The sequence below is a fragment of the Mytilus galloprovincialis genome, chromosome 1, assembly GCF_965363235.1.
Source record: "Mytilus galloprovincialis chromosome 1, xbMytGall1.hap1.1, whole genome shotgun sequence".
NCBI lineage: Eukaryota > Metazoa > Mollusca > Bivalvia > Mytilida > Mytilidae > Mytilus > Mytilus galloprovincialis.
This window is the reverse complement of record NC_134838.1, coordinates 38250896-38276943: the sequence shown is the minus strand read 5'-3', so window position 1 is coordinate 38276943 and position 26048 is coordinate 38250896. Positions and strand designations below refer to the sequence as shown.

Genomic DNA, 26048 nt, shown 5'->3' with positions numbered 1-26048 from the left:
ACTTCTAAAGAGAAATAATATCTGTGTTTAAATCCGTCCTTCCTATTATGTTTATCAGTTTTACAAAATATTTCACTTAAGGGGGTAGACCTTTGTTCAGGGAGATAACTCTTTAAATCAGTTATGCGTTTGTAAAAGTCAAGTTTGGTCAATGAATTTTAAGCATTTACCTAAAACAGATTGGAAATAATCTATGTGTCCAAGAAGCTTAGAACATATTTATGAAAATGGCTGACACAAACGTACTGATGATTTTAAGAGTTATTTCCCTTAACTTAGGTCTACCTCCTTAAGTAAATAAATATCTAATTCATGGTCTTATAAAAGTAGGGAAATGTGAAACTGATACAGTTGCTTAACTTTGACAAAAATAGAAGATGTGATGTGAGTGTCGATGAGACAACTACCTACCAAGAGCAAAGGATACAGATATCTTTCTTGGTCATTTGAATCTTTGGCCTGTGTCATCTGAATCTCTTGACAAATCCGAAAAAAAATTTAAGAGGGCAATACATTTTGTAAAAAATTATGAAAGCCTTAAACACATCACAGTATGTCTTCAGCAATGTACGCAGTGAATAATATGCATGTTTACCCATTAATTATAAAATTTCATTGTTTATGCTACAGCTGGAGGTCAAAAGTGTTACGACACTTAAAAAATAGGCTGAATATTTCATTTAAAAAAAGAACATATTTAAAAGAATTGCCCTGAAGGTATTTCTTATCTGATTTTTTTACTGTTAAATACAGAAAAATCTGCCAGTACATGTACTTGAAATCGTTTCAAAATATTTGTATGAAATAAACTTTTAAATATAAAGAATTCACTGTATAAAGGCAAATCCGAATTTCTGCTCGAAAAAATATATTTAGATGTATAGCATGTGAAGTGAATCTGTGTTAAATAATGATTTCCCACCCAGTAATGAGATGTCATAGCAATATTTCTTTATCACCAAAAAGAAGAAGGTTCACAAAGGGTTAAAATAGGCCCTGAATTTTTTATGTTTTTTAAATTGGGCCAAAAAATTACAAATTTCATATAGAAATACTTGTGATAATACTTTTAAGACAAAATTAATTTTTCTGGCACTTTCCTTTACAATTTATTGAGCCATGACCCCTTAAATAAACATAATTTGTATTAAAAGGTCAATTTTGGTACTTTTTTCCCATAATTCTAATTGTTTTTGGCATAATTAACTTTGGCCGCAATCTCTGATCCAAAAAGTTTTTATATTGATGAATTCTATATCAAAATTGAAATCTTTTACAACACATTTTAGATCGATGGTGGCGGCCAAAGTGTTTCTAAAGCTTTTAGGTCTGAAAAATGCGCAAAATCATCATATCTTGACAAAATGTCCAAAATGGGCTTACTTTGGAGAATCTTATGTACTTTTATGAAAAGAACTGATATATTCAGCATTTAAACTTTTGAAATAGACCCATTTTCGAACCAAATTGAGACCTTTTTGGTGTTTTATGATAAAGTTGATATTTTAGGCCATTTTGTGCCATCAGTGAACCTTGTCCTTTAAAAAAATCAGGTCAACAGGAATAATTTCAGTAAGTTCTGAATTGAAATAACTTTTAAGACATATACAAATTTGAATTTGTGTTTATATGAAATATGTTACTTCATTTTGGAGGTGTAATACAGTTGTTTAATTTTGGAGGTGTGAAACACCAATATAAACTTCTGACTGTAGAATAGTGATGAATTTTCAGTTTGCTTTTCATCTGAATGTTTTTGGTTTTGCTAGTTTACTTCTACATATAACAATATTGATATCACGAACATGGGTCATTACATATTTGATAAGATTTAAATATTCCTAACCTATTTAGGCTCATTACGTCTCAGTTTTCCATACGATATGGTGGTTCAGCAACAATAGAATGTCATTAGAATGTCAGATTTAAATCTTATTATCTTGTGGGAGTTTACAATTGTAATTTACGGACTAAAGTCAATTGTGTGACAATAATTACAACAAAGATAAATCATTACAACTTTTCAAATCTGATTGATAAAATATCCCACTCAATTTTATACAGTGATATGGTAATTTTGTCAAAATACCTTGACAATTGTTCCAATGCAGCTGATAATACATAATTTCTCTTCATTCTAAGTTATTAATCCATTATCAATAAAGAATCTTGCAAAAGACGCTGGTAGAGTAATGAAGTCTTTTGTGACTAATACTTAATACATACCATATTAGGTATCTTGAGACGTAAATATCTGATATCTGAAGTCTGTTCTTATTATCTTGACAATATCATTTCCATTTTAATCAGAATTAGTTGGTTTAGATGGGCAGTCCGTACTATCATCGATATATTGCTATGATGGTATACATAAGAGAATTCCACCAGGATGAAAGAATTTCCTGTTCAGTATCATGTAGTTTGATCTGACTGACATGTTGTTTTGATTTTCTTTGTAAAAGAAAATAATTGTATTTCCTGTCTATTAGTATATATTTTAGTCTAAATGACACATTTATATCTTTTCTTTCAGTGGAAAATACGATATATTTGTAAATGGCAATCTGGTAGGAAATTATGACACGAACGGAAGCTTTGGTGAATTAGCATTAATGTACAATATGCCACGAGCAGCCACAATAGTTGCCACAACAGAAGGAACATTATGGGCAATGGTAGGTTTTGTTGGTCCCTTAATTAATTTTAGTTAAAATCAGATTTTTTTTGTCTGTTTCTTTGGGCCAGTGTGAGCTTTTCTCATCACTCAGTTTCTGTTGTATTCTAGTGTCTGTTATTTGTTAACTTTTACAAAAATCTTCTGAAATTACTGGGCCAAATATAATCAAACTTTGAGTATCTTGTTTGTTATTACAATAATCTAACCTACCAGCATGGCCACCAAGGGATTAGACAGATTATAAGGGTAAAGATTGAAATAAACAATTAATTTCCCCATAGGCGACAATGGTAGCCTTTTTCGAGATACAGACTTTAGAAAGTTGATTTTCTTAACGAAACCTTGCTAGAATCAAAGAAAAGTTATTATGACAGTATTTTTTGGTCCAAAAAATATAGGTTCGCGTTGCTTTTCTTAGCGTATTTTGTACTTATCTCCCATGCCTATCAATTTTGCCCTTAAAAATACGTGTCTTGTCCTAGCGTTGAAAAGTCATCTCAGTGCCTTTAGGGCTACGGAATAATTTTTATTTTGCCTTTTGTATAAAGCAGAGTGCACGAAGTCTCTAATAATAAAAAACAACGGGCGCACATATCGACCAATCAGGATAAGTCATACTCTTAATTCTGAATACCATGTTATGCTCATAAAATGGCTGCGCCCATAAAATCTAATGGTGTATTGTAACCTATACGGCATTTAATACTTTCTTGTATCGTGCAATTCATAGTGCGTTAGATGCACAAATATATATGCCACAAATAAATCATCTTTAAAACGTTCTGGCAATCCTCTCTGAATTTTTACAATTTTTTATCGGAGGTGACCCCAGTCGAAAAATGTGAAGAAAAAAAATCTGTTTTTTTTGAGTAAATGCGGTACTGCTAAAAAGGGCCTGAAGATAATGCCCACTTTCTCCAATGATTCTTTATATATCATCAAGTACTGATTATATTGATACCAAAACCAATCCAATATGTAACTACTACGGTGAATTTCGAAAAACAGTTTTAAATGAAACCATTTTCGTAAAAAAGTACATTTTTGAAACAGACTATAGCATTTCAAAATATGAAATATGTGTAAAAATTTGTGTTTTAACATCGATAACTGTTTGTTAACTACAAAATGGCATGCCTATTCTTATTCTTTTATTTGTAATTCGTGTGAACATTTCAATGTTCGAAGGGGATCATTTTCGTACATTTTCGCTGAATTTGATAATTTCGATAACAGCATTTGGGTCGAGATTGTTATGTTTAAAAATCGATTTATATTCACAAACTCTAGATGTGTACTTGCTCTTTTCGAACAAATCAACAGAACTTCAGAAAATGACATATTCGCTCCACAGTAAGTCAAAAATCGAGCCCACCCTTGTTTCTAAGGTAAAACGCAATACAAATATGAAACAGACTATAGCTTAAAAACTAGATAATCAATATTTCATTTGTCACCAAAAAATACGGTTTCACATCAAATCTCAAGTAAAATGGCTGTTTTTGACACTTTTTGAGCACTATGATAAAGAAATGTCGATGCTGTATAGATTGAAATAAACAATTAATTTCCCCATAGGCGACAATAGTAGCCTTTTTCGAGATACAGACTTTAGAAAGTTGATTTTCTTAACGAAACCTTGCTAGAATCAAAGAAAAGTTATTATGACAGTATTTTTTGGTCCAAAAAATATAGGTTCGCGTTGCTTTTCTTAGCGTATTTTGTACTTATCTCCCATGCCTATCAATTTTGCCCTTAAAAATACGTGTCTTGTCCTAGCGTTGAAAAGTCATCTCAGTGCCTTTAGGGCTACGGAATAATTTTTATTTTGCCTTTTGTATAAAGCAGAGTGCACGAAGTCTCTAATAATAAAAAACAACGGGCGCACATATCGACCAATCAGGATAAGTCATACTCTTAATTCTGAATACCATGTTATGCTCATAAAATGGCTGCGCCCATAAAATCTAATGGTGTATTGTAACCTATAAACAAGTATTGCATATTATCTTGCAACCATTATAGATAAAGAAAGTTTGGCATAGGGAGGAATAACTTTTCAGTAACCTTTATTAGGGGTCACTTACACACACAAAAAAAAACAAGTAAAGATGCGCAATAGCATTCTGTTTTAATGTTTCTAAAATTGAGTTGCACCTAAACATTGTTGTTTTTATATGACCGCAAAAATTGAAAATTTTTTGGTCGTATATTGGTATCACGTCGGCGTCGTCGTCATCGTCTAAAGACATTTGGTTTTCGCACTCTAACTTTTGTAAAAGTAAATAATAATCTATGAAATTTAAACACAAGGTTTATGACCACAAAAGGAAGGTTTGGATTGATTTTGGAAGTTTTTGTCCAAACGAATTAGGGGCCAAAAGGGGCCAAAATTAAACTTAGCTTGATTTTAACAAAAATTAAATTCTTGGGGTTCTTTGATATGCTGAATCTAAACATGTACTTAGATTTTTATACAACCGCAAAAATTGAAAATGTTTTGGTCGTATATTGGTATCACATTGGCGTCGTTGTCTGCGTCGTCGTCGTCCGAATACTTTTAGTTTTTCGCACTCTAACTTTAGTAAAAGTGAATAGAAATCTATGAAATTTTAACACAAGGTTTATGACCACAAAAGAAAGGTTGGGATTGATTTTGGGAGTTTTGGTCCCAACATTTTAGGAATTAGGGGCCAAAAAGGGCCCAAATAAGCATTTTCTTGGTTTTCGCATTATAACTTTAGTTTATGTAAATAGAAATCTATGAAATTTTGACACAAGGTTTATGACCACAAAAGAAAGGTTGGGATTGATTTTGGGAGTTTTGGTCCCAACTGTTTAGGAATTAGGGGCCAAAAAAGGGCCCAAATAAGAATTATTCTTGGTTTTTGCACAATAACTTTAGTATAAGTAAATAGAAATCAATGAAATTTAAACACAAGGTTTATGACCACAAAAGGAAGGTTGGTATTGATTTTGGGAGTTGAGGTCCCAACAGTTTAGGAATTAAGGGCCAAAAAGAGGCCCAAATAAGCATTATTCTTGGTTTTCGCACCATAACTTTAGTATAAGTAAATAGAAATCTATGAAATTTAAACACAAGGTTTATGACCATAAAAGGAAGGTTGGGTTTAATTTTGGGAGTTTTGGTCCCAACAGTTTAGGAATAAGGGGCCCAAAGGGTCCAAAATTGAACTTTGTTTGATTTCATCAAAAATTGAACAATTGGGGTTCTTTGATATGCCAAATCTAACTGTGTATGTAGATTCTTAATTTTTGGTCCTGTTTTCAAATTGGCCTACATTAAGGTCCAAAGGGTCCAAAATTAAACTTTGTTTGAATTTAACAAAAATTGAATCCTTGGGGTTCTTTGATATGCTGAATCTAAAAATGTACTTAGATTTTTGATTATTGGCCCAGTTTTCAAGTTGGTCCAAATCGAGGTCCAAAATTAAACTTTGTTTGATTTCATCAAAAATTGAATAATTGGGGTTCTTTGATATGCCAAATCTAACTGTGTATGTAGATTCTTAATTTTTGGTCCCGTTTTCAAATTGGTCTACATTAAAGTCCAAAAGGTCTAAAATTAAAGTAAGTTTGATTTTAACAAAAATTGAATTCTTGGGCTTTTTTGATATGCTGAATCTAAACATGTACTTAGATTTTTGATTATGGGCCCAGTTTTCAAGTTGGTTCAAATCAGGATCCTAAATTATTATATTAAGTATTGTGCAATAGCAAGAAATTTTCAATTGCACAGTATTCAGCAATAGCAAGAAATCTTCAATTGCACAGTATTGTGCAATAGCAAGAAATTTTCAATTGCACAGTATTGCACAATAGCAAGAAATCCTCAATTGCACAGTATTGTGCAATAGCAAATATTTTCAATTGCACAGTATTGCACAATAGCAAGACATTTTCAATTGGAGTTATCTTTCTTTGTCCAGAATAGTAGTTGAATCAACTTAAATCATTGTTTACATTTGTATATTCACGTTTACTACCAACCAATCTTTACCATTCAGTGATAACAAGCACTTTATTTTAAATTTTATTATTTTATGATGTATTTAAATGAGTAGTTATTGTTGCAAACTCCATTAGAAATTTGAATTGAGATCAGTTTTGGAAAAAGGGAAAGGGGGATGTGAAAAAAAAATGGGGGTGGGGGGTTAAATTTTTCTCATTTCAGATTTCATAAATAGAAAGAAAATTTCTTCAAACATTTTTTTGAGAGGATTAATATTCAACAGCATAGTGAATTGCTCAAAGGCATAAAAAAATATTTTAAGTTCATTAGACCACATTCATTCTGTGTCAGAAACCTATGCTGTGTCAACTATTTAATCACAATCCAACTTTAGAGCTGAATCCAGCTTGAATGTTGTGTCCATAGTTGCCCCAACCGTCCAGGGTTCAACCTCTGCAGTCGTATAAAGCTGCACCCTGTGGAGCATCTGGTTGATTATGGGCCCAGTTTTCAAGTTGGTCTAAATTGGGGTAAAAAATTATGATATTAAGTATTGTGCAATAGCAAGAAATTTTCAATTGCACAGTATTGCGCAATAGCAAGATATCTTCAATTGCACAGTATTGTGCAAAAGTAAGAAATTTTCAATTGCACAGTATTGCGCACTAGTAAGAAATCTTCATTTGCACAGTATTGCACAATAGCAAGAAATATCTAATTGCACAATATTGTGCAATAGCAAGAAATTTTTAATTGCACAGTTTTGCGCAATAGCAAGAAATATTCAATTACACAGTATTATCCCGTTTTCAAATTGGTCTACATGAAGGTCCAAAGGGTCTAAAATTGAACATTATTTGATTTCATCAAAAATTGAGTTCTTGGGGTTCTATGCTATGCTGAATCTAACCATGTATTTAGATTTTGTATATATTGGACCATAATAGGTAAATGTCCAATTTAAATTTTTTAAGTTTTTAAGTTTTTAAGTTTAAGTTATTAGAGCACATTCATTCTGTGTCAGAAACCTATTTTGGGTCAACTTTTTAATCACAATCCAAATTCAGAGCTATATCAAGCTTAAATGTTGTGTCCATACTTGCCCCAACTATTCAGGGTTCGACCTCTGCCGTTTTATAAAGCTGCACCCTGCGGAGCATCTGGTTAAAATTTTTAATGAAAAGTTTGTGGAAAAAATTCAAATTTATGGCACCATGAAGTGAAACTACATCTAAGGTTATAGCTATAAATATCCTTTGAAGTGATTGAAGATGACATAATTTTTAGAATATTAAATTTATGACATGAAATGCAAAAAGTAAATAGGTTCTGTTTAGTAGAAAGATAATTTAACATAATAAATATATCAAATACACTTGATATTGACTAACACTTGTGTTCATGCTAAAACTTTGTCTCATTTAAAAAAGATTAAGTGTGCCGTACAAATGGATTCCCTTTTCTATAGTTTGTAATGACATTCAGATTGAATTCTACTTTATAACCTCCTGTGTAATAAAGCAGCAGGTGCACTGGCTTGCCTTTCTGTTTGTCCATTATCTTAGCTAAAGGATGTTTTTGTTTTTATATAATATGGAAATTAAGTTAATTTGATTGAATGGTCTGTAGTCATTATATTTAAATGGATTGAACTAAAAGGGTAGTGTTCCACTAAATGACAGGCTAATTGTCATGTGAAATGTAACTCCAATGAATTAACAAAATACTGCTAGCTGTGTTAATTTAGACTTATACCTCTTTCTTAAAATGTTGAATGTGTACCATTTGTTATTTCTTCAATTGAAATACAGTTATTTGCAATTGCCAAAATATAGTACTGTTAATTTAGAAATTATTGCAAGGTTTTTATGAATGGGAACAATATGGCTTGGTGAGGATTGCAATCATAAGAACTTGCATTCTTAGATCTGATAAATTGCAATAATAAATCTTGCATTTTTGTTCTTTAGAAACCACAAGGATATACACATGCAATAATTTCTGAATTTGTAGCATTTAAGATATTTTAGACCAATTTAAGAGTCTGTTAATTCTTTTTTTAGATTAATTTCATAGAACACAGTTAAAATGTTTGTTTTTTTCTTAAGACAAAAGTAGAATGATATTAGATTTAAAAACTGCTGTCACAAAGAAATGATCCTTGCATTACCAGGAAAAGTTGTTATTAAGTAGAATAATACTCTAGGTGGGCTGTTATATTGACTGGCTGTTGGATGTCATTGACATTTCACTGATCAAGTGGCGTGTATGTGATATATTTCATTCTGATCAATGACTTCATTGGAAACTCAAAACAATAGTATTTTCATGCATCAGAAATGTTGGCATTAATATTGTATAAATAGGTAATTTAAGACTTTGTCTACAGAATGTTTCCTTATACATAATTAGTAATAATGCTTTAGGAAAATAGAAATATACCTTGTAGACTGCTATTAATGTGAAGAAAAATGGAAATGGCAGTCTGAATATTTCCCTAGTGAATAACATGACTGACTATAATCCTATGAAGTTAAGATTTGGTGAAAATTGATTATTATAGATGGGAAACCATAATATAAGGTGTCAGTAGGTCTACTGAAAAACTTCTGTACTTTAGTGTAGCTACTCTGATTAACCTCTGGGAAAAGATCTAATTGTAAAATTAAAACATATTAGGGTCAATGAGGGTAGTTTTTTGGGGGAAATAATAGGGGGTTTGACAACTTTTTTAGTACCCCATCATTTATAATCTTCATTTTCATTTGCAGCGGAATCATATTTGTTTTAACTACTATTACACACAGATAAAATATCATGTGGCCCCAAACCCTCACACACACTTTTGGGGAAATAGCTCTTAGATAAATGCAGTACAATACTACCATGTCTACATTATTAAGGCATGTCATATGTTTTAACTTATTTTAGGATTAACAGTAAAGTATATGTGTCTTCAGAGTAAAACAGTTAATAGATTTTATATTTTCCCTTTTAGGATAGGCAGACATTTAGGAGAATAGTTTTGAAAACTGCATTCAACAAAAGGAAGATGTACGAGCAACTTATTGAAGGTGTACCAGTATTAAAAGCATTAGAGGTTTGTTTTGTTTCTATTACCTTTAATCTTTATGTGATTTAAGATTTTAACGGCACGAAGAATGGGCAGTGTAGGTGAAATTTCCTCTCATGTTTACCTGTAAGACATTATTAGAGTGCATTTTGTTACCTGTCACTTCTAATTTAGTTAACTGATGAGTGCAGTTGGAATCACTCCATAAAGTTAGGTAAAATGAAAACCCCTTTAAATGTATCTCTTATATTTATGTAAAAGAATTTCAAGGGCATAAACTACTGTTGAAATTTTGAGTGTGATTACAGAGTTAATAATGTTCTAGTCTAAGAATTTCAAAGGCTTAAACTGCTGTTAAAATTTTGAGTGTGATTTTACAGTTAATGTTCTAGTCTAAGAATTTCAAAGGCTTAAAATGCTGTTAAAATTTTGAGAGTGATTTTACAGTTAATGTTCTAGTCTAAGAATTTCAAAGGCTTAAACTGCTGTTAAAATTTTGAGTGTGATTTTACAGTTAATGTTCTAGTCTAAGAATTTCAAAGGCTTAAACTGCTGTTAAAATTTTTAGTGTGATTATACAGTTAATGTTCTAGTCTAAGAATTTCAAAGGCTTAAACTGCTGTTAAAATTTTAAGTGTGATTATACAGTTAATGTTCTAGTCTAAGAATTTCAAAGGCTTAAACTGCTGTTAAAATTTTGAGAGTGATTTTACAGTTAATGTTCTAGTCTAAGAATTTCAAAGGCTTAAAATGCTGTTAAAATTTTGAGTGTGATTTTACAGTTAATGTTCTAGTCTAAGAATTTCAAAGGCTTAAACTGCTGTTAAAATTTTTAGTGTGATTATACAGTTAATGTTCTAGTCTAAGAATTTCAAAGGCTTAAACTGCTGTTAAAATTTTGAGAGTGATTTTACAGCTAATGTTCTATTCTTAAGAATTTTAAGGGTTTAAACTACTGTTAAAATTTTGAGTGTGATTTTACAGTTAATGTTCTAGTCTAAGAATTTCAAAGGCTTAAACTGCTGTTAAAATTTTGAGTGTGATTTTACAGTTAATGTTCTAGTCTAAGAATTTCAAAGGCTTAAACTGCTGTTAAAATATTGAGTGTGATTTTACAGTTAATGTTCTAGTCTAAGAATTTCAAAGGCTTAAACTGCTGTTAAAATTTTGAGTGTGATTTTACAGTTAATGTTCTAGTCAAAGAATTTCAAAGGCTTAAACTGCTGTTAAAATTTTGAGAGTGATTTTACAGTTAATGTTCTAGTCTAAGAATTTCAAAGGCTTAAACTGCTGTTAGAATTTTGAGTGTGATTTTACAGTTAATGTTCTAGTCAAAGAATTTCAAAGGCTTAAACTGCTGTTAGAATTTTGTGTGTGATTTTACAGTTAATGTTCTAGTCTAAGAATTTCAAAGGCTTAAACTGCTGTTAAAATTTTGAGTGTGATTTTACAGTTAATGTTCTAGTCTAAGAATTTCAAAGGCTTAAACTGCTGTTAAAATATTGAGTGTGATTTTACAGTTAATGTTCTAGTCTAAGAATTTCGAAGGCTTAAACTGCTGTTAAAATTTTGAGTGTGATTTTACAGTTAATGTTCTAGTCAAAGAATTTCAAAGGCTTAAACTGCTGTTAAAATTTTGAGAGTGATTTTACAGTTAATGTTCTAGTCTAAGAATTTCAAAGGCTTAAACTGCTGTTAAAATTTTGAGTGTGATTTTACAGTTAATGTTCTAGTCAAAGAATTTCAAAGGCTTAAACTGCTGTTAAAATTTTGAGAGTGATTTTACAGTTAATGTTCTAGTCTAAGAATTTCAAAGGCTTAAACTGCTGTTAAAATTTTGAGTGTGATTTTACAGTTAATGTTCTAGTCAAAGAATTTCAAAGGCTTAAACTGCTGTTAAAATTTTGAGAGTGATTTTACAGTTAATGTTCTAGTCTAAGAATTTCAAAGGCTTAAACTGCTGTTAAAATTTTGAGTGTGATTTTACAGTTAATGTTCTAGTCAAAGAATTTCAAAGGCTTAAACTGCTGTTAAAATTTTGAGAGTGATTTTACAGTTAATGTTCTAGTCTAAGAATTTCAAAGGCTTAAACTGCTGTTAGAATTTTGAGTGTGATTTTACAGTTGATGTTCTAGTCAAAGAATTTCAAAGGCTTAAACTGCTGTTAGAATTTTGTGTGTGATTTTACAGTTAATGTTCTAGTCTAAGAATTTCAAAGGCTTAAACTGCTGTTAAAATTTTGAGTGTGATTTTACAGTTAATGTTCTAGTCAAAGAATTTCAAAGGCTTAAACTGCTGTTAAAATTTTGAGAGTGATTTTACAGTTAATGTTCTAGTCTAAGAATTTCAAAGGCTTAAACTGCTATTAAAATTTTGAGTGTGATTTTACAGTTATTGTTCTAGTCAAAGAATTTCAAAGGCTTAAACTGCTGTTAAAATTTTGAGAGTGATTTTACAGTTAATGTTCTAGTCTAAGAATTTCAAAGGCTTAAACTGCTGTTAAAATTTTGAGTGTGATTTTACAGTTAATGTTCTAGTCAAAGAATTTCAAAGGCTTAAACTGCTGTTAGAATTTTGTGTGTGATTTTACAGTTAATGTTCTAGTCTAAGAATTTCAAAGGCTTAAACTGCTGTTAAAATTTTGAGTGTGATTTTACAGTTAATGTTCTAGTCAAAGAATTTCAAAGGCTTAAACTGCTGTTAAAATTTTGAGTGTGATTTTACAGTTAATGTTCTAGTCAAAGAATTTCAAAGGCTTAAACTGCTGTTAAAATTTTGAGAGTGATTTTACAGTTAATGTTCTAGTCTAAGAATTTCAAAGGCTTAAACTGCTGTTAAAATTTTGAGTGTGATTTTACAGTTAATGTTCTAGTCTAAGAATTTCAAAGGCTTAAACTGCTGTTAAAATTTTGAGTGTGATTTTACAGTTAATGTTCTAGTCTAAGAATTTCAAAGGCTTAAACTGCTGTTAAAATTTTGTGTGTGATTTTACAGTTAATGTTCTAGTCTAAAAATTTCAAAGGATTAAACTGCTGTTAAAATTTTGAGTGTGATTTTACAGTTAATGATCTAGTCAAAGAATTTCAAAGGCTTAAACTACTGTTGAAATTTTGAGTGTGATTTTACAGTTAATGTTCTAGTCTAAGAATTTCAAAGGCTTAAACTGCTGTTAAAATTTTGAGTGTGATTTTACAGTTAATGATCTAGTCAAAGAATTTCAAAGGCTTAAACTACTGTTGAAATTTTGAGTGTGATTTTACAGTTAATGTTCTAGTCTAAGAATTTCAAAGGCTTAAACTGCTGTTAAAATTTTGAGTGTGATTTTACAGTTAATGATCTAGTCAAAGAATTTCAAAGGCTTAAACTGCTGTTAAAATTTTGAGTGTGATTTTACAGTTAATGTTCTAGTCTAAGAATTTCAAAGGCTTAAACTGCTGTTAAAATTTTGAGTGTGATTTTACAGTTAATGTTCCAGTCTAAGAATTTCAAAGGCTTAAACTGCTGTTAAAATTTTGAGTGTGATTTTACAGTTAATGTTCTAGTCTAAGAATTTCAAAGGCTTAAACTGCTGTTAAAATTTTGAGTGTGATTATACAGTTAATGTTCTAGTCTAAGAATTTCAAAGGCTTAAATTGCTGTTAAAATTTTGAGAGTGATTTTACAGTTAATGTTCTATTTTTAACAATTTTAAGGGTTTAAACTACTGTTAAAATTTTGAGTGTGATTTTACAGTTAATGTTCTAGTCTAAGAATTTCAAAGGCTTAAACTGCTGTTAAAATTTTGAGTGTGATTTTACAGTTAATGTTCTAGTCTAAGAATTTCAAAGGCTTAAACTGCTGTTAAAATTTTTAGTGTGATTATACAGTTAATGTTCTAGTCTAAGAATTTCAAAGGCTTAAACTGCTGTTAAAATTTTGAGAGTGATTTTACAGTTAATGTTCTATTCTTAAGAATTTTAAGGGTTTAAACTACTGTAAAAATTTTGAGTGTGATTTTACAGTAAATGTTCTAGTCTAAGAATTTCAAAGGCTTAAACTGCTGTTAAAATTTTGAGTGTGATTTTACAGTTAATGTTCTAGTCTAAGAATTTCAAAGGCTTAAACTGCTGTTAAAATTTTTAGTGTGATTATACAGTTAATGTTCTAGTCTAAGAATTTCAAAGGCTTAAACTGCTGTTAAAATTTTGAGAGTGATTTTACAGTTAATGTTCTATTCTTAAGAATTTTAAGGGTTTAAACTACTGTTAAAATTTTGAGTGTGATTTTACAGTTAATGTTCTAGTCTAAGAATTTCAAAGGCTTAAACTGCTGTTAAAATTTTGAGTGTGATTTTACAGTTACTGTTCTAGTCTAAGAATTTCAAAGGCTTAAACTGCTGTTAAAATTTTAGGTGTGATTTTACAGTTAATGTTCTAGTCTAAGATTTTCAAGGGCTTAAACTACTGTTAAAATTTTTAGTGTGATTATACAGTTAATGTTCTAGTCTAAGAATTTCAAAGGCTTAAACTGCTGTTAAAATTTTTAGTGTGATTATACAGTTAATGTTCTAGTCTAAGAATTTCAAAGGCTTAAACTGCTGTTAAAATTTTGAGAGTGATTTTACAGTTAATGTTCTATTCTTAAGAATTTTAAGGGTTTAAACTACTGTTAAAATTTTGAGTGTGATTTTACAGTTAATGTTCTATTCTTAAGAATTTCAAAGGCTTAAACTGCTGTTAAAATTTTGAGTGTGATTTTACAGTTAATGTTCTAGTCTAAGAATTTCAAAGTCTTAAACTGCTGTTAAAATTTTGAGTGTGATTTTACAGTTAATGTTCTATTCTTAAGAATTTCAAAGGCTTAAACTGCTGTTAAATTTTGAGTGTGATTTTACAGTTAATGTTCTAGTCTAAGAATTTCAAAGTCTTAAACTACTGTTAAAATTTTGAGTGTGATTTTACAGTTAATGTTCTATTCTTAAGAATTTCAAAGGCTTAAACTGCTGTTAAAATTTTGAGTGTGATTTTACAGTTAATGTTCTAGTCTAAGAATTTCAAAGTCTTAAACTGCTGTTAAAATTTTGCGTGTGATTTTACAGTTAATGTTCTAGTCTAAGAATTTCAAGGGCTTAAACTACTGTTAAAATTTTGAGAGTGATTTTACAGTTAATGTTCTATTCTCAAGAATTTTAAGGGTTTAAACTACTGTTAAAATTTTAAGCAAACAACAAACTATCTAGTTGCCCACGATACTTGCAGTTTTGTTTTATGAAAAAATAAAAAAAATTCAAAGATAGAATATCTTCAAATGGGAATTTTTGTCCTGTTTTAGATAATTTTTAGTATAAAAAAGAGATTGAAACCTTGTACTTACTAACAAGAGTAGCAATGACAAAATGAGCTGATTGGGGAATCCAAGAAAGTGTAAAGAAATGTCACTTGTCATTTGTGAATATCAGATTTCTCCACACTTCTATGTTGTTAGTTGGAATTAATTTGATAAAAGCAGCTGCAACTGAAATATAATCATAAAGAAAGGAAATTGACATATCAATTTGAAATTTGTCAACTGCAGTCTCCTGTGATGAAAATTTTAAGATGTATATGAAGGAAAATCAAAAATGCTCCCTGAAAAATCTCCATTATGATATTCAGGAAGTTAACATAAATGTAGTTCAACATGAAAGTCCATCATTTTGCTGAAATTGAGTGATTAAGTATTGGTGTCATTGAAATTATTGATTTTAGCTCATTTCACCCTTTAGAGTTAATGACCTTTAATGATGACTTTTATGAGCTTTTAGTGTGTTTGGATTTTTTTTTAAATATATAGGGAGAAAGTGTATACAGCAAAATTTATAAGGAAGCAAATGAAGATCTACAAATCTTTTTATTAGTCGTTAAGATTTTGAGGGGGTATTTTTGGAGAATCTTGGAGAATGATTTTGTAAACAAATTTATTTGATTCAGATTTTTCTGTAAACAAAAGTATGATACATTTTTGCATGATGAGCAATTTATAAATAATAAGAAGATGTGGTATGATTGCCATTGAGACAACTCAATCTCCTCACCAGAGGTCAAACAATGTAGAAGCAACTATAGGGTACTGTACAACCTTCAGATTGAATCTTTTAACCAGTATACTGTGGCATCCTTTTGATATTGGCTTTTATCAGTTTCTAAACAAAAGAAGGATTTTATAAAAAAAAATCAGAAAAAAATATCAGTGGCGGATCCAGAAATTTTCATAAGTGGGGGCCCACTGACTGACCTAAGAGGGGGCCCGCTCCAGTCACGCTTCAGTGATTCCCTATATAAGCAACCAAATTTTTTCCCAAAAAGGGGGGGCCGGGCCCCCTGCCCCCCCCCTAAATCCGCCTCTGAATATAACTTGCCGCTTATTTGTAACTTGTTTAAGAGGTTGATATTTCATTTCAATATTCCAATCACTGAAGATTATATGTAGTTATTTAGCAAATGACAAGTTAAGAAATAGTTAGTTGACATAAAAAGTATAACTGTATTCTTTAGCCTTTCCTCTCTAATTCAACCAAAGCCTGAAATCATTTGTTATTCAAATTAGAATGTAAATAAGCAATCCCTGTACTGTAATTATTGAATAACATTCAAACAAGATTATAAAATAATCTATTATAAAATGTAACTTTGCATCTATGAAATGATATGAAAAGGCTTACTGAATAATGAATAATTAATGTTGACCCACTTAGTAATTTATAAAGTACCTCACTCTAGATTGACTGTTCAGTTTAAAAACCAAACAGATTAATTTCTTGCTGTTCTCTTATTGAACAAGATGTATATGTATTTAAACTCAATCAAATTGGATTTAAATATATAATGAATGTAACTCTATAACATGAAGTAATGCATACCCATTTAAATATGTATTGGAACTCAAGGATTTAAGCTTTTTGTTCAATCTTGAATATGTTAGTAAAGTATGTCTTTTAGACTAAGTTTTCCAGTGGGAGTACCTATAAATTGGATTAACGAAGAAATGCCAATATTATTATTTGTATGATGACGGCATAGCATGTTGCATAGGATTTTGACAAAACTTAATAAATGTAAAAAGTACATTGTCAATCTCTGGAGGCATCCAGGCTCTCTCAACCAATAAATGCTGTCTGCCACAAAATAGCCAATTAAAAATTATATATTAGTAAAAAAGAAAAGATGTCAGTGCTTTTGGTTAAGAATTTTGAGTTGCTTGTAAACATCCTTGGTCTTGATTGGTAACTGTATCTCATTGGCAATCAAATTACATCTTCTTTATATTCATTTAAATTTAATTTCCTCTATCAAATGTTTTACAATAAGACAAGCTTATTTGACACGTAGATGAATTGCTTGGAAGAATTTTTTATTTAAGATCTATGTTATAATGATAATTTTTGGTGTAATGACAAATGTCCAGGGGATTGGTATTTACAAATTTGGTTGTTTAATCCTGCAACAACTTATGTTTCTTAAATGTTTCATGTAAATGTCTGAGACATGTTTACTTAAATGTTTTGATTAAAGATCAATACAGCATTAACTTGGTCTTTAAGTTGTCGTCTATATTAGGTTTCCATTATAATCACATTTTATTGGCATCTCTCCCTTAACCTTTTACTTCATAATTTTATGTGCTTTAGATCACTCTTCCTGTGTAATGTCAAGACATCAATTTATCTTTACCCGGGAAATATTACAGTTTAGTTAATGTTGAAAAACAGGGTAGTAATTCTTGCTGCCACAGGTTCAGTCAGCGTTAAATTTGTAGCATAATAAGTTCAGTGTCCTTGGAGTCCTGAATTGATTTTTCTCTTCATCTGTCTGATATTCATCTGGTAGTTCTACGTAATCATCTTGGTAATGGCTTCACGACATTGTTGAATCTGTTGAAGCAGAAGTTTACAACTATTTGAGCGTATGGATGAAGAGTTTTACATTAAGTGGTATTGAAATCAGACTGAAGTTGCACTCTCAGAGTCTTAGATTCTGAGATAAAAAAGCTTTCATGCGGAAAGATTTTGCATACTGAATTGACACACATTTGTTTGCATGTAAATTTCTGATAGATAGTAAATAAATTGTTGATCTTTGGACTTCACTCTTTACAATATTTTTTTTGTAAAATTGCTATAACTTTTTGTTTTGCCTGCAAGAGAACATGAGACAAAAATGTGATGTTTATTGTGGCAGCGTCAACAATTTTGTTAAGTTTATGAGTAGGTCAGTTGTAGGGAAACCACAAACTTTACTTTAAAAATTCAGTAATAAAATTCAAAATCACATTTTTCTACATTGAATATTTAAATACAGAATGTATAAATGATCCAAATTCTGAAAACAAAACTCAAATAGGTAAATAATGCAGGCATTTCAAAACTTTAAAGTTCTGGCAGGAAAAGTATGTATGAACAACTTTTTATGGCCAATTGCGATGATAGGGAACATATAAATTTTTCAACTGGTCTGTTTGTCAATCCATCTTTAGTCCTTTTGATCAGTACTTAAGTTGATGGATTTCCAGATTAATGCCATATATGTGAAAATAATAAATAATTAAGTTGAATTACAATTTGATGGGGATATTGGGAAATCTTATTTAATAAATTCTTATGTCAGATATAAAGGCTGTATGGGTACCTGTAATTGTTAATTTCTTTGTCATTTCATCTGTTGTGGAGAGTTGTCTCATTGGCAATCATACCACATCTTCTTTTTTATATATATATTCAACATTTTGACACACTTATCAAAAAAAAATTCGACCCTTTTTTCTAATAATTAATGAAGTGCGAACCGCAATCCATTTGTATACTTAGCTTTGTAAACCTTAAAGGTAAGTAAAACTTAGTATAGGAAATGATTAGGAGCAATTAATGTATATGGTCAAATTATATTTTTCAGATTTATGAAAGACAGAATGTTGCAGATGCCTTATTTTCTAAAACATTTGAAGAAGGTTCTTGTATTATAAAACAGGTAGGTATAATAAAGTTGGTACTGTATTTTGAAATACACCAAATTGACAATTCTGTGGGAGTGCAGACAGAAACTAACCAAACAAAAAATGATCAGCTATACAACTTCTGTTAAAATTACAATATGTGTAAATTGATAAAGTTACCTTTCAAAGGAATTAGCTCTTAAATGAATATTTGTATGGAATATTACTTACTTGGTCCATTATCCTAAAAACTATAATAGATAGGCAGAAACTGTATCCTTTTCTCCTATGAAATATTGGTAACATTTGATCAGTAATAACAAATCCATGAACTTTTATAAATTGGTATAAATCTTCATGTGAGCATGTTGTACTGTGACATGCTCTTGCCCATCATTCCTTATCAAATTTCAGATAGTTTACCTAATACATACTTATATATTCTTGCACATAATGGCCATGTATGAAATTTTTAAGCCTTTTTCTCAGAAAATACCAATCATTTCTTACTGAAATTTGGTATTAAACTTCATGTGAGGGCTATTCCAGAAAAAAATGTATGGGGGGGTTGGAAGGCACTTTATTTTTATACCCATCACCCACTAAATTACATTTCATCATGGGACAACTACCCATACAATTCATTTTCAGTTTGACCCCACTACCCATGTAATTTTAAAAAGTATAAGCTAGCTTTTTCAAGTTCACAAATTAGCAACCAAAATTATATGCATTTTGATACCAGAAAGTGGCTATATTGATGACAGTATAAATGTTAATAAGTTTTCAAATTCTGAAGTTTTTTTTGCACTTTTGACAATATCAGATGTTTGATATAAATTCTTGGTGACTAGGTGTTTTTGCGCCTGTCCCAAGTCAGGAGCCTTTGGTCTTTGTTAGTCTTGTATTATTTTAATTTTAATTTCTTGTGTACAATTTGAATATTAGTATGCCGGCGTTCATTATCACTGAACTAGTATAATGTATATTTGTTTAGGGGCCAGCTGAAGGACGCCTCCGGGTGCGCGATTTTCTCGTTACATTGAAGACCTGTTGGTGACCTTCTGCTGTTGTTTTTTCTATGGTCGGGTTGTTGTCTCTTTGATACATTCCCCATTTCCATTCTCAATTTTATTTCAAGCTTAACATTTTATATTTTGTCCTGATACTCTTGGCATTAAAAATAACTTTTATAGCAGATGTCAGTGCCATGAAAATAAACAACTATATATAAAACTATCATATTGCATTTATTATTTAAAACAGTGTTTGAGTAACCTCTAAATGTTTTTTTGTATTGCTGTTGTCTGATGTGATTTCTTTAAAAGCTGTGGTATAATTTCAAATGATTTAAGTGGTGTGGACCTTCTGCTCAAGGATTTGAGAAATATTCAATTCAACTTTTATAACTTATTCTACTTGTGTTTTTAAATATTAAAATAGTCCTTTGAAGCATCTGTGAGTGCAGAAATATTTTCAACTACATGTACAGGTGGAACACTGTAACAGAATATAACCCATCATAAAGAGAGGCAGACAATAAATTCCAAAAGGGTCAATCAAACTCAAATGTGGAAAAAAATAGCTGTGCCAAGCCATTGCAAATAAAGAAAACAAAATGTGAAAAGATATGAACAGAAATCCACATATAACACAAATAGAAAATGGAAACAGAGCAACATGTACCTATTGCATATGTTATTGTTTATAATAATATTGTCTGTATCATATGCCCTCCTGGGGCCCTAATTTGGTAAATAAAATATTCTATTCTATTCTATTCTATTCTGTACCCCAAAAACATTGTTATCTCAAGTGCTCTGGAAGGGTAAGATCCTGCCCAACAAGTGGCATCTGTCATATTGTTCAACATATGTATAAATTCAGTTACAAGTCTCATATGGAGGAGTTGGGTTTGTACACTATAAGTTATCTCCCCTTGGATGCATTGGACCAGGATTAGTTTGACAGATGCACATCTTCAGGTGGTATAAGACAAATGCAAAGTTTTATTGATCATATATGGTTAAGGAATGGTACTTAAAAGCTTACATTCACAAACAGACCAAAGCACTGGGTGATTACTACATGTATATACATTCAAATATAAAAAAGAAGTGGTACGATTGCCAATGAGACAACTATCCAAAAAAGTACAAAATGACACAGACATTAACACTTACAGGTCACCGTAGGGCCTTCAACAATGAGAAAATAGTCAGCTATAAAAGGCCCAGATAAGACAATGTAAAACAATTCAAACCAGAAAACTAACAGCCTCATTTATGTAAAAAAATGAAAGAAAAACAACTTTGTCTGTAGGAAGTAATATGTTGACAATTAAAGTTTGGTTTTAACAGTTTATTTTGTGAAATTGTGAAAGCCATCAAGATGAAAAACAGCAATAAAACAATTCCCTTTTTCATCTGGTAAACATGTGTATTGTAAACCCATGTAAATAAACCCATGAAACCTTATCTTCTGCTGTCAGATGTTAAATAATGTTGGATATTGTGTTAAACAAATTTATTCAAATAAGTCATCTTCTTTTAGATTTCTGTTTTCTAGCTCCTTGTCTACTAATTATACGACCGCAAAATTTGAAAAATTTTTCGTCGTATATTGCTATCACGTTGGCGTCGGCGTCGTCGTCGTCGTCGTCGTCCGGCGTCCGAATACTTTTAGTTTTCGCACTCTAACTTTAGTAAAAGTGAATGGAAATCTATGAAATTTTAACACAAGGTTTATGACCACAAAAGGAAGGTTGGTATTGATTTTGGGAGTTTTGGTCCCAACATTTTAGGAATTAGGGGCCAAAAAGGGCCCAAATAAGCATTTTCTTGGTTTTCGCACTATAACTTTAGTTTAAGTTAATAGAAATCTATGAAATTTTGACACAAGGTTTATGACCACAAAAGAACGGTTGGGATTGATTTTGGGAGTGTAGGTTTTAACAGTTTAGGAATTAGGGGCCAAAAAAGGGCCCAAATAAGCATTATTCTTGGTTTTCGCACAATAACTTTAGTTTAAGTAAATAGAAATCAATGAAATTTAAACACAATGTTAATGACTACAAAAGGAAGGTTGGTATTGATTTTGGGAGTTTAGGTCCCAACAGTTTAGGAATAAGGGGCCAAAAAGGGACCCAAATAAGCATTTTTCTTGGTTTTCGCACCATAACGTTAGTATAAGTAAATAGAAATCTATGAAATTTAAACACAAGGTTTATGACCATAAAAGGAAGGTTGGTATTGATTTTGGGAGTTTTGGTCCCAACAGAATAAGGGGCCCAAAGGGTCCAAAATTAAACTTTGTTTGATTTCATCAAAATTGAATAATTGGGGTTCTTTGATATGCCGAATCTAACTGTCATGACTGTGTATGTAGATTCTTAACTTTTGGTCCCGTTTTGGTCTACATTAAGGTCCAAAGGGTCCAAAATTAAACTTAGTTTGATTTTGACAAAAAATGAACCAGTTAGGTTCTTTGATATGCTGAATCTAAAAATGTACTTAGATTCTTGATTATTGGCCCAGTTTTCAAGTTGGTCCAAATCGGGGTCCAAAATTAAACTTTGTTTGATTTCATCAAAAATTGAATAAATGGGGTTCTTTGATATACCAAATCTAACTGTGTATGTAGATTCTTCATTTTTGGTCCTGTTTTCAAATTGGTCTACACTAAAGTCCAAAGGGTCCAAAATTAAACTTAGTCTGATTTCAACAAAAATTGAAATCTTGGGGTTCTTTGATATGCTGAATCCAAAAATGTACTTAGATTTTTTATTATGGGCCCAGTTTTCAAGTTGGTCCAAATCAGGATCTAAAATTATTATATTAAGTATTGTGCAATAGCAAGTCTTTTCAATTGCACAGTATTGCGCAATGGCAAGAAATATCTAATTGCACAATATTGTGAAATAGCAAATTTTTTTTTAATTAGAGTTATCTTTCTTTGTCCAGAATAGTAAGCAAGAAATATCTAATTGCAAAATATTGTGCAATAGCAAGATTTTTTTTTAATTGGAGTTATCTTTCTTTGTCCAGAATCACCTTAAATCTTTGTTATATACAATATACAATGTATATTCACTTTTTACTACCAACTAATAAATTATAATAAATAACATTCAGTGATAACAAGCAGGTTTTTTTACATCTTAATATTTTATGATGTATTTAAATGAGTAGTTATTGTTGCAAACTCCATTAGAAATTTTAATTGAGATTAGTTTTGGAATAAGGGAAAGGGGGATGTGATTAAAAAAATTGGGTTCAATTTTTCTCATTTGGAATTTCATAAATAAAAAAGAAAATTTCTTCAAACATTTTTATGCCCCACCTACGATAGTAGAGGGGCATTATGTTTTCTGGTCTGTGCGTCCGTCCGTTCGTCCGTCCGTCTGTCCCGCTTCAGGTTAAAGTTTTTGGTCAAGGTAGTTTTTGATGAAGTTTAAGTCCAATCGACTTCAAACTTGGTACACATGTCCCCTATGATATGATCTTTCTAATTTTAATGCCAAATTAGAGTTTTTACCCCAATTTCACGGTCCACTGAACATGGAAAATGATAGTGCGAGTGGGGCATTCGTGTACTGAGGACACATTCTTGTTTTGAGAGGATTAATATTCAACAGCATAGTGAATTGCTCTAAGAGAAAACAAAAAATTTTAAGTTCATTAGAACACATTCATTCTGTGTCAGAAACCTATGCTGTGTCAACTATTTAATCACAATCCAAATTTAGAGTTGAATCCAGCTTGAATGTTGTGTCCATACTTGCCCCAACCGTTCAGGGTTCAACCTCTGCGGTCGTATAAAGCTACGCCCTGCGGAGCATCTGGTTTAAGAATGTCAGCTCAATTGTTCTGTTGTCGTGTGTATGAAACATTGAACTTCTCAAGTACTTTTTAAAGTTCTATAACTGTCAGCTTTCCTAACAAACGATGTGAGAATGCTTTCTTAATTTCAGTCTTTTTCACTGAATCCTCCTTTTTATCTTCCCTTTTCCTAATGTATGCCCTTATTTCATCAGAGCTGACCCCAATCAAATTCTAAACATTGGTGAAATCTCTTTCATTTAAGAATAAAAGTCCACAAATTTCCCGAATCCATTGGATTGTAGCCAGGAACAAACAGCGATAACATCCCACTGTTCTGCCATACTGTTTCCATGCAGTAAACAATCTGGTAACCGAACATGTCATATCAGGGAGAACAGTTGAAAAAGAAATTCTGGAAACCAGTTACTACTCTGACACTTCGTATCTCTCTCCCTTTTAGGAGCACCGAAATGCATATATAGTTCCATTCGAAACGCTCGGGCATTATCCAACGGATTTAACATGCGCAAAAAGTAAACAAAATTGCAGAATAAAACATGTTTTATATCGATATTTAAAGGTTCTATCAACTGAAAAAGAGATTTTCTTCTCTTTAGATACAACCACCCATCTAATTAAGTTATATAAGAGAACAACTACCCACACAATTCCAATTCCTCCTCCCCCCATCACCCATGCAAAAAAAGATCAACTGCCGTCCAACACCCCCATACATTTTTTTCTGGAATAGCCCTGAGCATACTTTACCACTAGAAGCTTTAACAAAACCTAAATTGAATAAAATGTTTGAAGAAACAAACATAGAGGTTTTTTAGGTTTTATGCTTAAGTAAATAGTAAAACACATATTCATAGCTGCATGTACATTTCTTGTTTGTTTGGTGTCATCTTATTTTTCACCATTAAAGAAATATTATAATTGTATATTTTTTCATTGTAGGGTGATGATGCTGATTGTATGTACTTTATAGAAGATGGAGAATGTCGAGTTACAGTTACTAATAAGGTTGTATTGATAAGTAATTATAGCTCGTACTGTGGATTCACTTATTTTCGTGGGTACCAATTTTGGTGGATTAAGGAAAACTTACATGTTCCTGGATATTTAAGGTGGTACCCAACACTTTAACTAAAATTAATTTGGCTCGTTTAATTTTCTTAAAATTTTGACAAAGTATTTACTTTGACCCTTTGACAAAAATATAAAAATTTTAAAAATTTTGAACCAACTGTTTTATTAGAAAAATTACACTGGTTATATAGCAGTTTGACAAACACTCATTTTGATCATTGAGAAGCTTAATATCCCTTTAACAACACAACGTAATTAAAACGTTTAGCTGATTTTACAGAGTTTTCTCCCTGTAGTGTTAGGTACCACCTTAATTTCGTGGTTTTGCAGAAGTTTGCATACAAGCCTATAGAAAATTTACTCTTTGTTGAACATTTAATTTTGTTGTTCACCTTTACCCATGAAATCCATGAAAATTGTTATCCAACGAATAATAATGAATCCACAGTACTTTGAATATGATAAGAAGTGTTAATTTGCTGCTAAAGATTTCGCTATTTTGGCCTTATTTTTATGAACAAAAATATCTGGTTAAAGTAATTTGTCAATTGAAATAACAATAAGTTGTTATTAAACTGATGAAGAAGTCATGTTACAGGTTTAATTACAAATATCAACCTTTAAAGAGTAGTGATTTGTTAGAAGCCATGCATTTTATTAATGTTGTGTGAAATGTTTATTTCCAACATGAAAGGATTCAGATTTAATGAAGTGGAAGGAAAAGTTTATTGTATTCAGTTATTTTAATGTTCTTAGTATAGCTCTGCAATACAAAAAGTAAAAGACTTTGAATTAGAAATATTCATGGAAAATGATCCTCAAAAGACAAAAGAAATATTTTAAAATCAAAAATAAAACATAAAGTCAAAAGTGAACAAAAAATAAGTTCAAAAGACCTTATTTATGATTGACATAAGTTAACAACAAACTAACATAATTATTCAGATGGAAAAGAAATGAAGTTAAAGTACACGTTATATGTCTTAAATGACCTTGTAACACAATTACATATAGAATATGTTATACACGTGTATTGATATATTGTATGAAAGTGATACTACCACCATACGTCACGTTTAAATTCTATTTTGTTATTATAATTACTCTTTTGTATCGATACTAAGTACTTCTGAATTAAAATTTAAATGTTTACAACTTGGATTAAAGTTTCATTATAATTCATGTTATTTGTATCTACTAAGGATTAACACATTTTCAAAGGAATTACAGCACATACATGTAAATAAAATGTCACTTAAATATAAATAAGTGTAGAGACCAAAGATACTTGTATATACGTGCATGTATGCAGTATTACAAATGTGAATTTTCAGATAACTAACTCAGTTGTATAGGAAAATCATATTGAGAATAAGAGACGGAGAATGTTCTCTGTGTAGGAAATCTTTTTGTGCTGTAAAGATATACACATTTATTTAATTATTTTTCAGAATGAATATTGAA

At 30.8% G+C, this 26048-nt stretch overlaps 1 protein-coding gene across 9 annotated transcripts in view; it reads left to right on the top strand.

Moving 5' to 3' along the window:
* LOC143073590 (cAMP-dependent protein kinase type II regulatory subunit-like) overlaps window positions 1–26048 on the top strand; it is a 75542-nt gene that overhangs the window by 39027 nt on the left and 10467 nt on the right. For all 9 annotated transcript variants that reach the window (XR_012977549.1, XR_012977550.1, XR_012977543.1 and 6 more), the window contains exons 7-10: window positions 2534–2675; window positions 9649–9750; window positions 18630–18704; window positions 24453–24518. Coding sequence is in view for 6 of the 9 variants with exons in the window: in XM_076249267.1 (XP_076105382.1) it covers window positions 2534–2675; window positions 9649–9750; window positions 18630–18704; window positions 24453–24518 (385 nt within the window). In the remaining 3 variants the exon portion in view is untranslated. The remainder of the gene's footprint in view (window positions 1–2533; window positions 2676–9648; window positions 9751–18629; window positions 18705–24452; window positions 24519–26048) is intronic.